Source organism: Ptychodera flava, chromosome 5 (genome assembly GCF_041260155.1).
Source record: "Ptychodera flava strain L36383 chromosome 5, AS_Pfla_20210202, whole genome shotgun sequence".
In the NCBI taxonomy this organism is placed as follows: Eukaryota; Metazoa; Hemichordata; class Enteropneusta; family Ptychoderidae; genus Ptychodera; species Ptychodera flava.
In genome coordinates, this window is record NC_091932.1 from 45160879 (window position 1) to 45178758 (window position 17880).

General features: G+C 38.5%; 1 protein-coding gene across 1 annotated transcript in view; it reads left to right on the forward strand.

Annotated features, from left to right (window-relative positions):
• LOC139134086 (IQ motif and ankyrin repeat domain-containing protein 1-like) overlaps positions 1–17880 on the forward strand; it is a 31341-nt gene that overhangs the window by 11020 nt on the left and 2441 nt on the right. Inside the window, exons 5-10 of the mRNA XM_070700988.1 lie at positions 5516–5655; positions 6018–6165; positions 10458–10569; positions 12276–12372; positions 16627–16761; positions 17586–17714. Coding sequence (XP_070557089.1) covers positions 5516–5655; positions 6018–6165; positions 10458–10569; positions 12276–12372; positions 16627–16761; positions 17586–17714 — 761 coding nt within the window. The remainder of the gene's footprint in view (positions 1–5515; positions 5656–6017; positions 6166–10457; positions 10570–12275; positions 12373–16626; positions 16762–17585; positions 17715–17880) is intronic.

The window sequence follows — 17880 nt, forward strand, 5'->3', positions numbered from 1 at the left end:
GGAGTGGGTAAAAAAATGTACAAGGGATCTGGTAAAAAAGTAATGCCACCTCATCAATCTTCTAGACCCTACTCCCTCCTGAATATCAAATGTTCTATCCCTTGGTATTACATAACGCAAAATGACAGGAAATACATTTACAACCTTGGGTTTTTTTAATTAATGCGATGGGTGTTATCATTCTAATGTAAACAGTACTTAAGTTAGTGTCAGATGGTGAAATGCCTTCCACTGTGGGCAATGCTTACAACATCTGGAATTATCCTTGATCCAAATTTCTCATCAGTTCTTGTATGTCTTACATAGAAAAGTTGCAAAATTGGTCCGCAATGAAAAAATTCACCTCAGCTTTGTTTTCTGGATCAAATTTTCCTACAAATTGATACTAAATATGACAAAATTATGTTCACAACCTTCAAAACTGTCTCAAAACGTATCCTGGGTTGGTGTAGGTCATTTAAGGTCAAAAACTGAGAAAATTACCTAAAATATACAAATTTGGGGGTTTCCCAATACTTTGAGCAGAAAATTTATCTAATAACATCCCTCGGGACTTAATAGCAAATTACAAAGCTATCAAACAAATAATTTTGAGAACAAGTTTTCTTGACCAAAAATGACAATATTGTCTTAAAAATACAAATTTGTATATTTCAGGACTATTTCCACATATCTAACTATTGTCATCTCTGTACGTCTTAGTACCAAATACAAAAGCTGTCTGTCCAGGGGTTTTAAAAAGAAAATACTGTTTAAGATTTATGACCAAAAAAGACGAAATTGCTCCAAAATAGTAATTTTCACAATTTTGTCATAATTTCAGCAAATTAGAAGCGTAACACCCTCGCAAAGATCTTACCCAAATTTGAGAGCGATTGGGCAGGCAGTTTCAGAGAAGAAGAATTTGTACTGAAAATGAGAAAAATTACCAAAAAATTCAGTAAAAATACAAAATTAAGGATATCTTCACAATATTCATAAAAGTGTATAAGGTTCACCTAAGGTACTTGCACACAAATTTTCAAAGCAATCAAAACAGCGGATCTCGAGATATTAATTCTTGACCATTTTCACATTTTGTAAGCTCATTTGCATAATTTTGGCAATGCAGACTTCATTTGAACAAAATCCCATCTATAGCCCAGGATGCATCCACACAGCAAATACCAAGCTGAAATGTGCAGCGGTTTGCGTGTTTTTGATGTTGACGGACATACTGTACATACATACATACATACATACATACACACATACATACAGACGCCATCAACTTCAGCTTATACGATAAACTCACATTGGTATAACCAAATGTGAGCTAAAAATCAAAAACAGTATGGGGCCAAGTACTGACCCTTTTGGCACACCACTAATAATGTCTTTCCAACCAGATGCTATACCATTTATAATAACTCGCTGCTTTCTGCCTTTCAGCCATTCCTGGACCCACTGGATTCTCACATACATGTATCAGTTCTCAATATCTATATGTTTCTATTTTATCTGTGTTCAGCCTGGGCTAATCACCCTTTCATTAAGCCTTTTTTAATTCACACATCTATTCGCAAATAGTGTAACCATATTGTCAGCATTGTGCAATCGACTCTAATGATTTAGAAAGTTGTGACAATTATGATTGATGGTTGTGATGCATATTCCCTCAAGGTGACATATTAGAAAAATGACCCAGCACTCAAAGGCATCGCTCACTTCAATTCAACATAATTTGACTCAATTATCAATCATCTTAGTCATGCTTTAAAAGTCTTCATTAATTTAATTTGTCATTGAATTACAAAGAATCATTTATTCCAAAGGTTTGACCTTATGTTATTGAAAATTTACTAATAACAAATAAATTTGGTTTATAAACAATGGGTTTGCCCACGCACTGGATACACCACAATGAAAAGGGTAAGAATTATTATCATTCAGTGTAACCTAACATCCTGCTGTGTTTAATAATCATATTTTCATAATCAAATGCACATAGGTCTTTTCTGGTAGTAATTTATGATTTAATCTTAGCTTCAATGTCAATTTGACATTACATTGAATTGTGCACAGCTGTCTCAATAGGATATCAGATTGTGGTTAAAATCAACCTTTCCCAAGAGGACTGTGTCTTGTGACTGCCTCGTTCACTGCCATTTTAAAGTAAAACAGTCCAACTTTCTGCATGAAAACAAATTTTTGAAATCTGTTGAACCCAAATTTGACATCAAAAACTGTTTAAGCTACAAAGTCACAATTAATATTTATAAGGTATGTTTTTGTAATTTATGTCTAAATCTGTCTTGCATGCCGAGTAGTGCCGTGAAGAACTGTTGGTCTGGTCGAGAACTGCTTCAACCCGTGAAAACGACGGGTTGAAATCTCATTTCACATGCATATATGCAAATCCAATGCCGAAGCGGCTTAATTTGAATGCACATAAATGGAGCGCGCAGCTGCCAATCATTATGCGAAACAAAGGACTGACGAATGTTCGTTTTTCACACCTTAAGCTTGATAAGCCATGATAAGCCGGGAGTTCAAGGATTGAGTTGAAAGAATTGATTACAAACACCACACACTCCCAAACACAAATACGCATTTATAACGACCAAACACATTTATAACGACAATTAATTTCTTTGTAGTTGCTTAATCACGACACTTTTCTTACTTTACATCAACCATGATCTCAAAACGGATTCATACATTTACTGCATTAAACATCAAATCAAACGCAAGAGCCACTGATACACTATGTTTCTGAAAGGTTGTTAACAAGACGAAAACAGTTTAAGGTATATTGCTTTGTCGATCTTCACTTCTTTCTTGGCTATTCGCAAAGTTCCAAGTACGCTTAATTATGCATTTGATCATGTTTGAAAGGAGGGGCATGTAATGAACGATTTCCGCGAGATTGATATCTTAGACTATAAATAGTCGTTTTTCCACTTGCATGCTTAAGTTACACACAAACCGATCAGAATGGAAAGATAGGATATGTTTTGTGTAGCCGTACATAGTAAAGGAAGGGTGGTTTAACCAGAAACGCGAATTTTAAGTCGTTGGTAATTGCCCTTATCAAAACCATTGTTTGACACCCATGCATTGCTACTGACTTTTGCAAGACTGACGCCGTTTGTGCGAACTCGGGCGCTGGACTACTTCCTTGCCATGTCACCATACCGTGACAACCATAGAGGCATGGGTCATTGATCACTAATTGTTGCAGGGTAGTTGACGATCCGGCCCCAAACCCTTCCGGCCCCGCTTTTTCACCAAGCCAAACCATTCCGATCCCAAGAGCAACGTCGTCGTTCCGGCCCTCAAAAGAAATAAATTTGACACCGAGATCGTTCCCTGGCTTTAGGCCCTCCCTAAGATACAAAATGTATCTGTATGTAGAGAGAGGGATAGAAACAATAAATTGATAGTCGGACCCACTAGGGACAAGACAGGTAGAGTGAGCGATAGGGACATGTTTTGTCAGTAATTATGACTCTGGCAGTAAGTAAATGTTAAATTCTACAAAACTACCCTTTGGTCTTAGGGCGCGATTGAGTGACTCTCGGGGCCGCAAACGACTTCATTTTTGGGACCGGAACGACTTTGTTCGGGAAAAGTGCGGGCTAAACATTTCGAAACCAGTTATCTGACTGGATTTTGGACTGTGGTTATAAAGTTTATTAAAAAATAAAGAAAGGTGTTATTCGCACCGCACCGAAGACGGAAGGAAAAAGAGAAAGAGAGAGAGAACGAGAGAGGAACAAACAGAGTGGGCAGGGAAAAAAATCCTATCCGCGGAAGCGAACGTGACACCAGATATGCAATTACGGCCACTTCTAACGCGTCCCGCCAACTCACCGCGTCACTTTGACTTACAGAGCAATTAATATTAACCAAACATCGTTGAATGTGTGAAAGCTACAATTTTATTGGTTGTATATGTAAACCGCTATCTGATTGGGTATAAGCACTGCGGTGGGAATAAGAAATTTAGATTCCTGGCTGCGTTGCGAATAGCCACTTCCAAAAAGAAACGATAACGTAGTATTGAGAGAAGCAACTTATGAACAGAAAGCAGGTTCAGTATAATAGGTAGACGCGCGTGACAAGAGACAAGAAGCAGTACAATCTGGCGTGTTTTTTACAAGAGTAAGACAGTTTATTTTTATAACAAACAAATATAATGGATATGCGATCAGACGGTAATCAAGCGCCAATTATTGTCATCGAACACCAATTACCACTTTCGCGGAGTTCTCCTCGCATCGGTCAAGACGCCCTCACTTAAAATTCATACGTCAAAAGCTAGTCCGTTGATATGCTGATTATTTGTATGCTAATATATGCTAATTTTGAATACATAACCAGCTGCTTGGCCGGACAGTTCTTCACGGCAGTTTTTCTCATGTTGTTTGTCAGACGACTTCACACAGTTCAGTAGAGAGTCATGACAGCTCTGGTATCATTGAATATATGTTGATAATTTTTCAGCATGTGTATTACTGAGTATTAAAAACAGTATTATATGGTCTTGATGTGTAACATAGATGTGTGCTAGTTAGCAAAATGGCATGAACATTCCTTGCACAAAATAAAAAATTGTGAAAGAAAATACTGTCCAAAATGGTCAGTTTCAGCATTGACAGTAGAGGGGGGACTACTGTCTATGGATTCAGGCAGTGCCATGATATTTTAACTGTCAAAACCCTCTACAGAGCGGCCAACCTCTATAGAGTGCTTGATTCCTTCATATGGTTATTGGCCATCTCTAAATCCTCTATAGAGTGGCCAACTCCCATCTGTAAATCCTCTATATTGGTATGTATAGAAGCACCTGTGTATATGGATCAACATTTCTGATTGAATAGCATAGAACATTGTTACAGAAATCATCCCATTGCCTTAGTTTGATTTAACTTGATTCATGTGTGTACGATGTGATTGTTGTGCCAGAAATAAAATATCATGATTTTAACAGATCTATGATATGTTTTTTGTAAATTCACAATCTATCTTAAAGTTTCATATTTGCCATTCGTGCACAACCTATGAGGGAAGTAACACCACATCCATCCCACTGCAGAAAGGCCACTTTCATATAGATGTAGTGGTCACTTTTTTGATGCCCCATTGATGACTGTATGCAGGTTTGACTGTATTTCTAGTACAGGGTTTGTACATCAGCATTCAAAATCTACGACAGAACACCCTGATGACAATCAGTTTTATTATGGTGTTGTGTTCATGGGTCATTTGGGACAATGTCTTCATGAATTGTATCACAGTCATCTGAGATAATAGAAAGTCACAACAATTTGATATCAGTGTGATTCACCATGACATTTAGATTTTGGCTTGCTGCAGGTTTCATGTTCTGTAGAACAAGACAATTTGGTTCATTATCAGGAAAGCCATACATGCTCTGAATATATTGAGAAAACAAAAAATTGACAGATGATATGGGTTCATTGTCACTTTGTTGTTAAATCTTCATCTCTTTACGCAAAACCACCCCTAGATTGCAACTGTTGATGCAGTCAAGACCGTGCTAGCAGAATGGGAGATTGGGAACACAGAGAAACTCCTGGAAAAGATTGAGAAAGTCAAAGAAATGAGAAAGGAAGAAGAAAGAAAGAGAAGGGAAGCTGAAATGGAAAAGTAAGAAATTTGAAAAACATGCAAAATGTTTAATTTGGTTTTTCAAAAATTTATGGATAGCCATCACTGCATGCCAATCATAAATTATCAATATTGACCCTCACAGAGAAAAATATTTTCAAGAGATTAAGTAGTATTTTTATATCGTGTCACTTCCCAATGGTACTCTCTGTTCAGTCATGCATATAGGAAGGCATGGAAATGGCCTGTTGCTGTTTATAGAAGTTCCCGTGGGACTTTCAGGTCTTGAAGGCTGTTTTTCTCCATGGATGACCCTTGTACAGATGACAAGTAAATGGATCTGCAGTCCTCAAGTGTTTATTTTATATTTACAATTCATATTTGATGGTTTCTGTTTTCAGACTTGAAAACAAACTGAAGGAGGCACAGAGAGAGCACGAAATCAGGCAAAAAGAGCTGAGACGAGCCTACCTAGAATTGGAGAAAAGAATAACAGAACATGACCATGTGGTGGCAGGTGGCAACTTCAAAGCTGAAATTACACTACAGGTAAAAACGTGTACATTTTAACACTTATGGTAAGTGAGCTTGCTCTGGTGCACAGAGGCTGGAGGGAGTGTGTCTTGTGATAGCATTAATGCACTCACACAAAAAACAAATTGTGTTAGCGTGGACCCTTGACTTTTAAACTTAGCAATTAAGCCTTTGAGCGCTGTAACTTTTCCCACCAAAATTTTAATGCAAGATTTTACGAATTTTGATGAATTTTTCTGAAATCTTTTGATAATTTTGGACCAAATGGACATCACTTTTCATTGGCTACAGTTTCTCATCAAAATTTTGGCAAAAATATGAAAAAATTAACTGGGTTATATTTTATAAAGGCAACCAAAATTGACTTTGGCGCTAAAAGGGTTAAAAGTGCTGTGAGTTTTTTTGATGAAAATCTAATGAATTATAAAAGGCAGTGTTCTTCTTTAGTGTACAGCTCAATTTTTGCTGTGTCATCAAATATTGACATTATGACCTAGATTTGATATTATTCCAATGTGAGCAATTCTTTTGCATGTCTATTAAAAGCAATGCAACATTTGATAAGGCATTATGGTTATTATGTTCCAGAAATTTTATTTTAAATATTCTTAACAAGTCACTTTGTTTTTTTTATGAGTACAAATGAGACAAAATAAAAAGAATTTGAAAACAGCCAGGCAAGAGAGCAAGTCCGTTGTTGCAGATTGTCATTTATCTGCAAATTTTATGCATTATTTTCATGATTTTATTTTCAAACCAAAGTTGGTTCGTGCAAGTGTGCTAACTGAAGGACATGCATAGAAGTACCACTGCTCGCTGATTTCGACCATACCTACGCGATTTAAACAGGTTAAATAATAAACGGGTGCCGCACTCATAAAATGGCGCTCCCACGGAAAAGTACAAAATATGCATTATTTCCTGCACATGCACATCGTTATCATTAAAGAAATAAGCATGATACCATTTACTTGAATGCACAACACATTGAAAATGGCGGAAATCTAAAATGATGTTAAAACATGTGAATTTACATGCTCATTGCTACTTTCAACACTCGTTACAGTGTTATACACTTTTTAGCTCATATTTGGTATGTATATAAATACAAAAAAAGAGCTTATATTTCAGTCTTTAATGGGTCTTATTCAAAGAAAACTCTTGGAAAACTGAGGATATTTTGAGATCGGTTTATTACACATTTGCAGCTATTGGGGCTTTAAAGACGACACAATAAAACACCAGCTTTGCCAATAAATCTCCTCTCATCACATTCAACTTTTATATGGCAAAACTTTATCAGTTTACTGTCTATGCTGATATGACTATACCTCTGTCACAATTCCTCTTTTGTAAAGAAAGTTTATGAGCTAGTTTAGGAGAGTAGACCTAAAGAGGAAATTCAGATTTTTAGAAAGTCTGTCAAGCAAGTCAGAAATCTCGTGTTGGAAACACAATGGCTTTGTTCAATGGCTTTGTTCAGTGATTATGGCTTTGCTATAATCATTGTTAACGTCTGGAGGGACACGGGGAGAAGGGTTTAGACCTTGCTAAGTATGGGTCACCATGCACCACTACTTCTACTGCTTGCTGGATGCACTGGAGACGTAACCTTATCTACCAACCGCCTTCAAATCGTTATCTATACAACTTGCGTCACCCTTGCCACGTCATTATCCATGCGCATATCAGTATGATCAAAGCCACAGATCGTCCATTTCAACTTCTGCCACGCTCAAGTTCACACCACAAAATTCACCATATCAAAACCGAAGAAAAGCAGGGTCGCGCACAGGCGGCCACCCGTACATCGGCGAGGGCGAAGAGACGCCCAGCGCACCTCGGCAAATACCTAGTACCCCAGTCAGTACCGACGGAAACCACACCAACCAACCCTGCCAGCGGCGTGCCGACAACCGCCACAGCGGCAGCCGATCCAGGTATGTCAGACCACGTCGCCAACTAATAGAAACCGGCATCGCAAGCGCCGTTGATTCAATCCGACGGGAACTACGGCAGCCAACTACCAACACTACAGCACCGGCGCCTATCCCGACGCCCAACCTGCAAGTCCAGCCAACTGATACAGTCGTTGGTGCACTATCACCTGCTTCACTCATCGCCGCCGGGCCGACGACGCTCGCCGCTCCGTCCAGCTCGGTGCTTACTCAAGCCCCAAGCCCAACCAAGTAATCATCTCGCTAATCGTAATGGATATCAACTCGCCATTACAGCTGCCCCACCCGACTCGACCACCAGTGGTGGCGCTGCGCACATCACCCTACCGATGGCGGCGCACCTCATAACAACAACCTGGACAATAGGGCTGCGCCCTGCGCTCAACCCGCCCAGCCGAGCCAGCCGGTCACAATGCACCGCCATGGCGCCCACCACCTAGCGCCGGGCCAACGGGCAAATCCTCTGCAGCAATACCCCAGCCGACATGCTACTGCATACGTCGATCAATCAACACTCAACGCCTTGGCTAACCTCGGTAAGTTCATCGAATTTGGTGACTTACACCCGGATGCCCTAGCTCCCAACTCAACCCGGCCCAGGCTACCAAGACACAAGTAGCTTTCGATCCAGACAACCGTGGCGTAGCCACGTTCACAACCGAGGTGAAGCGGGGAAACTATCAATGACTTTGACACCTGGTTACAGTGCTTCCTCGTCTTTTTCTTATATCGAACATTCTACTTCCCACATTTGGCGATCCCCATGACCACCTACCTTCGTTTCATCGCCTCCAAAGCTGCCGCCTACAAGCCGGAGGCCTGGCCGACATCAGCTCCAGTGAAAACCAAACACCGCGCTACACCTGCAACGCCAGTCAGCAACGATCAACCCAGATACCGTTTTCACCGCAATAACAAACGAACTGCACCTGGCCCACACAATTGGCCCATTCGCCGTGACACCTCTGCCATGGGATGGCAAGAGAATGGAAAGAGATGTACCCAATATTAGTCGCCTGTTCAATTTGGGGACACGGCTTCCGCGGTGGTGCCGCCACAACCACCGCCGAAGCCGGCTTACCAGGCTGGCTCATAAAGACACTGGGCAGATGGAGGAGTGACGCGTACCAGATCTACATCACGACACCATAGGAGACCCTCGACGTAGTACCGAAGGTACTCGCAACTTGCCAACAATTGACGTAGGACTCTGTTCTCGGTGGACAATGCCAACGATGTAATGGCGCTACATGAACTATAGAGACATGAAACGTTAGGAACAATGAACCTATACTATGAGAAATCTCCCAATGACGCATGGTCACCACGGGGGGGGGGGGGGGGGGGGGGGGGGCTGCTTTACTGCCGCACCGCAGTCATGCATGCCCGCGGTTTGGCCATAATTTGGGGGGTACTGTCATGGGTCTGCTGCGGGCGACTGGTAGCACGTTGCCCGATGCACGGTACCAATAACCCGGTACCGCCATCCAGGCCGCTATGACGCCTCGTTGTCCCCGCCATGGCAGTACAGGCATAACCCCGGATTTCGGCCAAACACTTGTCTCCGTGTCGTTCCTTTGCGTTAATGGGTGATATGGCTTTGCTATAATCATTGTTAACGTCTGGAGGGACACGGGGAGAAGGGTTTAGACCTTGCTAAGTATGGGTCACCATGCACCACTACTTCTACTGCTTGCTGGATGCACTGGAGACGTAACCTTATCTACCAACCGCCTTCAAATCGTTATCTATACAACTTGCGTCACCCTTGCCACGTCATTATCCATGCGCATATCAGTATGATCAAAGCCACAGATCGTCCATTTCAACTTCTGCCACGCTCAAGTTCACACCACAAAATTCCCACCCACCCTCCACTAGGAAAAAAAAAAAAGCCTCGCTGCAGGCTAGCAGCTCACAATAAAAGATACTGTATGTCTCTATATCGCTAACTTTACATAATAAAGTTCCAGGGGGGTACTGTCATGGGTCTGCTGCGGGCGACTGGTAGCACGTTGCCCGATGCACGGTACCAATAACCCGGTACCGCCATCCAGGCCGCTATGACGCCTCGTTGCCCCCGCCATGGCAGTACAGGCATAACCCCGGATTTCGGCCAAACACTTGTCTCCGTGTCGTTCCTTTGCGTTAACTAACCGCTTTGTTCAGTGATTGAAACATGTATATGTATGTCAAGAGAGCTCAGATCATTAGCAGTTATCCATTTGAATTTTGCAAGCACATCTTTCGTTAAAAATACTGACATTTTCAGTCATCGCTGCATTGACCGTTACACTACATGTACTTATATTCTTCATCTCATGTTGCGTATTTCTCATCATTTTACAGGTTGTTCATGATGCTGAGAAGGATGTTGAGATCGCCAAGTTGAATGCCGATGAGGCGCAAATGAAACTGGAACAAATCCGAGTACAGATACGGGAACAGGAACATGAAGGGGGTATGGATACATTCCATGTCTTTGTCACAGCAGAGATGTCAATTCCATAATCAAACCACAGGGCCTCATAAGTGCCTATTTAAGTCAATATTACAGCGTTTTTCTTTCTTTTCAATGTTACAAATAAAGCTGAAGAGCACAACACTTGTGTAGCTGTCTTTTCTGTAGCGTGTATTGGCATGTATAGTGCGTCCTCGTAAATGTGACCTTTAGTTCCGTGACCTCTAGGCCGGCTCTAGCCATGCCATGCCTACTTCCTACCCTGCCCTCGCTATGCTTACTGTACTAATTTCCGGAATTACAGTACAGTAAACACAGCGACGTCTGTACACGTGGCCAGAAGGCATGGCCAGAGGAATTGGCTAGAGGTCACGGAACTAAAGGTCGTATTTACATATGATCACATTCCCCATTGAGGGCGCACTATACATGCCAATCAAGCTACACAAAGACAGCTACACAAATGTTGTGCTCTTCAGCTTTATTTCTAACATTGAAAAAGAAAGAAAAACGCTGTAATATTGACTTAAATAGGCACTTATGAGCCCCTGTGATCAAACTTTATTCAGTGATTTTTTGCACCTTTCGTATTTCATGTTCTGCATCTCTTTCTGATCAAAATATTAAATTAGAAAATAAATTATTGAAAAAGATCAAGGTTAGTATACTTTACAATTGAATCTGTCATTTTAGTTGATCAACTGACAGCTCGTAAATATTTTTTTAATTCCATCATAGAGAACTGTCAATTTATTGAAATATTTCTTAGAGGTTTTGTGTCCCCAATGTATACTGTAAAACATGTCTTCTTAGCTGGCATAATTTTGTAGCAAATTTCGCCATGGCTTATTTTAAAACTAACGATTCATTTGTTAATTTTCACACTAACAGCCAAAACACAACTCAGACACTAAACACACCAAAGCACATACAAGACGAGATGAGTGATGTGTGAAGCCACTTTCCCTTTATTACATGTCAATTCACTAATTTAAATTTTTTCGTGTATTTATCATGGTTATGATGTCGTTTTTGGCTAAATTGAAAACCTGATTGCAATGAAAATCTGAAAACCTAATTAATCATGCAGATAATCAAAGTTTTTTACGGGGGTTTGTAACAAATTTCATCAAAATATCCCAAAATTTTCCCTGTTGTGTCAAACAAATGTCTAATCTAAGTGGTCCAAAATTACTATCAATCGGACCTTGAGGTCAATGATGTGATGTGTCCAATGAATAACAAGAAGTTGCGGAGTTTGAGTTTTTGTTGCGACAAATTTTTTAGTTCCCAAAACAATAGAAAGACATGGTTATCATATAACTGCATAGATCACGACCTCAATTTAAGGAACATGTCTAAAGCTGGAAATTTTGAGAAATGTTACTTTGATACTGTGCTTGACAATCCTGTTTTTGATCCAAAACCAGTCCATATCAGCCACCAGGACGGATGTGAGAAACTTGACTGTATAAAATTTATAAAGGACTACAGCCAAGAGAAACAAACTAAATATAATTTACCAATATTTAAAATTCAAAGTGGCTGTTATGTCATGTTCTGTAGGGAAACTTAAATTTATCAGTGTCAATTAAGAATTAAGATGAGACTATGGATATGACCAAGATGGTACATTCTCAATTTTTCAAAATACACTGCATCAGTTTGTATATCATAAAGCATTTATTAACATCTTCACATTTCAGAAAGTAGCCCAGATGTCATAGGGGTCAAGTGTAACATCAAAGAACTAGACGAAGTTTTAATGAGAGATGTCGGTGGAAAGATAGCTTCAGATGGAAGGTATGTATAGCTGATTTATTTTGCAAAAAGAATCAGTCACACAAATGGTAATTTACCTAAACCTCTTCATTTTATCCCATCTACACAAACATGTCTTCACTTTCCCGTCCCTCCCAAGTATTATGACATCTGTTTCAATATGCCTGTATGACAACACACTGACATGGCAATGACATGGAGTAAGTTGTGTCCTATGTATAACAAGAGGTTGTGGAATTTGACGTTTTGATGTAACAAATTTTTAAGTTCCAAAAATGATAAAAATTCATGGTTAGATAACAGCATTGATCACTCCCTGAATTAATAGAAGACATCTAAAAATTTTGAGGAATCTAGCTTTTATACTGTGTTTTAAGGTCAATTTATCACAACCAAAACATGAAAAATTACACTGGTGTCCTTGGAAACCAATTACCTGTGAGCCATAAGTATCATTTCGGCTTTTCTTCTTTCTTGCCTATACTCCCCATTTCATGCATATATCCAAAGCTGAATGTCTGGCAAAGTTTCTTTCTGAGGGAGTTATGCCACCAGGAATAACAGCAAAATAATGATATATATGTACCACATCTTTATCGTAAATTTTGCAGAAAGTGTATTTTGCACATTTTCTGATTCAAGGGCTCACCACAGATTGAAGTGAGCAATGCATGCAATCACACGTACAAAAGAATTCACCGTAAGAACCTAAAAGAATTAAAGTGTACCCATTTCTTTCTTTGGAATCTTTCCAGTAAAAATTCATAATTCTACCCGGCATTGTATCTTTGACACATCAAGGTTGTTACCGTGGATACAGCGGAGATAGGCAACGTATGTGAAATATTGAATTGTGTCAACATTTAAGTGCCGCTCATAAAGTATTCATGTTCTTACATCAAGTAATAATCACATGATATTATACATGCAGTATACATAAACATGTACTTTATAATGTCCAGTCATGTGATAAAAGACTTTGGAAAACTCCCCAATGACATTTTCATCACAGATTTGCCACAAAATGCTGTGCAAACATTTTTATGCTGCAAAGATGACATAGTTTAATGAACTTGTACAATACAAGTATAAATGTCGGCTAATTGTGTTCATTTACTGGGGCTCAGAGAAGAGTTATTTCATTCAAGAAACTCCTCTTAAACTTCAGTTTTTCAACTATGTGCAGAAATCAGTGCAGTTCAGCAGTGAATATCTGTAATTATAGAAATATGTGGAAAACAACACGGCTTTCTTGGCAAATAATGGTTGTACTACATGATGGCAAGTCTACCATGTGCTAGGACATTTCTTGTCAAGTCAAATTCTATTATTATCAATTCAAATTATATTATTATGAATTCATATTCTGTTATTATCTGCCCGTGCAAATATAACATCTAAGGACTGCTTGATTTACACTGTGATATGGGTTATAATGCCCACAAAACAAAAACATGCAAGCCTGTGCAATAGGACGTCTCATCCCCACCATGCATGATTCCTGTACAGTGTGCCACAGCTCTCTCATACTTGAATACAAGGTTTTGTTTCCAAAACATGTTTTACTTTGTTTTGGTTATAAATAGTTTTGTTTCTTAAAACCCCAACTTTCACAGGTACTGTAAGTTACCGGTCAACTATCAACACATGTCAACTTAACAACAAATTTCCTCTTTTGATAACATATGAATCCAGCTGGAGACATCATTTCATTAATGAGGAATTGCAAACTATGTATGTTTGATTGAATATTAATTTGGGCTTTTAGGAAATTTTTGCAAGGTAACAATAAGACATCGCGGAAGGTAACTTTGAAAAGTTGGCTGGCAGAGCAAACGATGAACAGTACAAACCCTGTTAACTATGTCTCACAGTGTACAGTACCTCTACTTTGATCTCAAAAACAACAAATGTTAGCAATTATTTGCCTGTGCCCATTAGACAGGTAACTGTAAAATTTCACCTGCTGATCTAAAACATGAAGCTCCCCTAGGCAGGTGCTTATTGGTATTTCCTTCTGCAAAGAGAAGTGATTACAAATTGATTTTATAAGCAGCTGCAAATTCCACATATGATGAATTATTGAAAGAAATAATGGGGATGATGCACTAGTAAATTCATGAATTAGATTGCTTATGGCAACCACTTTTACTCAATTTCCTGGTACATTAATAGTCATTAGTCCCACCAAACCTTAGAAAATAATGGGTTGTTGGTATACTGTATTAAAGTACACCTCAAAGTATTACACCTCAAAAATGATGTTTTAAACCTTTGCTTGTATGTTACTGAATGAAATTTTATACTCTCTCTCCTTGTCGAGAATAAATAAAGGGTCATTGTATATACTGTGGATTAGAAAATCAAAAGTTGTCAAATTAACTGATATTTGAAATTCCAAAAATCTTTCCTCTTGTTTGTTCAAGTACTGGTAATCTTTTTGATTTTAATAACAATTTGTGAAATTTAATTCTCTCTTCTTGTTTCAAAATTAAGTCTGCATAAGAGTAGACCAGGAAAGAATTCGATAATCTGGAAATTAAATTAAATTTTAAAAATCTGCTTTGAGATTACAGAATGCCTGAGGAATATATATCATATATTATTTACTGGGAAAATATTCCAAATTGTTGAATTGTACATGAAAGTGACCCGTTCAACAGGAGGGAAAAATAAGAAAGAAATTAGAAAAGCAATAAAATGACAGACATCAATAATGACAATAAGGGAATTATTTACAAATATATGTAAATTTCTGTGGTCGTACTGTAATCCCAGAGGAAAGATAATCCTGTTAGACTTTCTTCTGACAGAAATTCATGATTTAGTATAAAATAAAAACATTTTAATAATTCGTAATGATTGCACAGGTTGGGTATTTCTTGATCTATTTACTCTTTGTTTTATAATTGTGGATGGGAAGATTTCTTGCGTCAAATTGCATACAGTAACATAAATCTAACATTAAAAGAAAGTCTGTAGGCAAATTTTTACCAAAATTTTGACAAAGAGCTGTAGCCAAGGAAATGTGATTTCCATTTGGTCCAAAATTATCAAAAAAGCTTCAGAAAAATTCATAAAATTTGGTAAAATGTTGCACTAAAATTTTGGCGGGAAAAATTACAGCACTCAAAGTGTTAAAATGCAAATTGCTCCACTGTTTTTCATGTGATAGGTTATGTATTTTACTTTGCTGGCTGACACAGACCTCCAGGTCTTTCTGTTCAATGTCTCCATGACAACAGTACTTGTATGATGTACAATATACCAAAACATATTGCTTGAATGAGAATTTTGTCCTCAATGTTCATGTTTTTGAATATTATATCTGAAATCAAGACTGGAGTTGATATTTGAAAACTGACCAAGCTCATACAGCAGGATAAAACTCTCATGCGTGGATCAAAATCTTTACATAAGAAATATGTCTTTTAGTGACCCTGACTTCCAAAAACTGACATCTACTTGTTTCATAGTCATGATAGAGGTGAGCTTGTAATCCTGTTTAATTTACTCCTGCTATAAACTCACCTTCATTCTTCGAATATTAAATCGAAACAGTTTCTAGCGAGGCTTTGTTTATTTGAAGTGAGTCAAAGGTCAGATTTTTTCATGATTTATCGACTGTTTGTCTCATCATTACAGATGACAGGTTTGTTAGTATGCATTCAATTCATGTTTGCTAACACCAGTCTAGCTATAAAGTAGGAACTTCAGATGTTCTTCAAACAGCAGTAACCCATGGGGAAAGAGTTGCCATTTATCAAACTGTTTTAAATTATTTTGTTTCATGTGGAGAGTTATTTATTGCATTCTGCCAGATAAAACATCGGATACCGATATGCTTCATCACAGACCATCAGAACTGTGATTCACTTCTCCATCTTAAAAATGAAGTGACAATGTTATTTCTGAGAGATATCAGAAATTACATTACCAATATGATTGTATTTACATGTTGTATGTAAAAGCATTGTAGTACACGTGATATCTTACCTTTCATATTTATGATCAACATAAATAATTCTTGCACGATACAAAATAGACTGAAAGATCCCTTGCTAAAGGGCATTCACTATGCTAAGAGGAGGAGCTGTAGAGAGCGCCCTCAAGTGGCAGATCTTGCAGTCCAGATATAAAAATACCAAAAACAATAGAAAGGAACAGCAAGATTGTGCCATGGGGGTTGTTCTTTATTGCGAATTAATGTCATGGTATCCTGTTTCCTGCGGTTCAATCGGATGTTGATATAATAGTTTTTCCCTTCACCTACAGATGGCCGTTACTTATCGATTCATCTGGCCGCGTTGCAACATTCCTACGATACAGGGACACCAACTACATGAATGCACTGAATCCTAAACAGATGGAAGCTGAGGTTGTCAGGAAATCAATCCTTGGAGCTCTCCGGTAAGATATTGTAAAAAAATGTCGCAGTGAGGAGATTGAATTCTTATCTTTTATGCAGATTCAGTTCAGTTTCATATCATACAAAAAACAACAACAAAAATGACAACAATAACAACAAAAACCATAGTAATGATGGTAGCCATATTGAATCATGATTTTGATCATCATAATTATTATCATTTCTGTCCAGACTGTCCATAATTATAGATATTAACATATGAATAGACTGCTCTGAAAAACAGAGGGGTGCTACACCCCTAAAAATCCCATGTGGAGAACCCTGCTCAGTTTTGTGTATATGTGCATCAACTTACACTACAATCAAATATGGACACAGGGCAGGCATTTTTGTCGTAATAATAATTTCGCTTTATGACTACTGGCTTCATTGTGACACTCTAAAATTAATTTCTTTCAATCTTGACACAAGGCCATGATACCATTAGTAATGCTCTGCAAAGCATCTCATTAAATAAAACTTCAAAGATGACAGACAGCCAGCCATCATAATATTACATATGTACCACAGTTTACTTGCACTGGATTGTGCACATACTACTGATATTTTGCACTGCAGAGCAAATACCCAAAATCATTATGCCGTAACGTTACGTTAATAAGCACAGGTAACCAGGACTTTTTTATTTTTAAGCAACTACATGTATTATTTGTAAACAAAAAAAATGGCTGTCTGCAAGAGCCGGAAATAACTTGGTCTTGCCATGTACCCAGCCACAGCATACACTGCAAGCCCTTGTGCAAATACCCTGTCTCACCATTAGGCTTTGTCATATCATCTCGGAAATGTTTTCTTTGTCAATTAGGTATGGGAAGCCAGCAGTGCTGGATATGATGGAAGTTGATATGTTTGACACAGTGTCAGCAAGACTGGATGAAATACACAAAGGACTGATGCAGATGATTATGAATAAAGAGATTATGAAAAATGAAAAGTGAGTATATTTCAGTAGTCACTTGTATCACCATGAGCATGACTAATGTGATGTGATGTTGAAACATACATATTCATAGTGCCAACCATGAGGGTAACAGAATACACTTATTTGCCTGAGGGTCAGTCACCATGCATTTCAGGATGGTGTAGGTCAAGGGTAACGG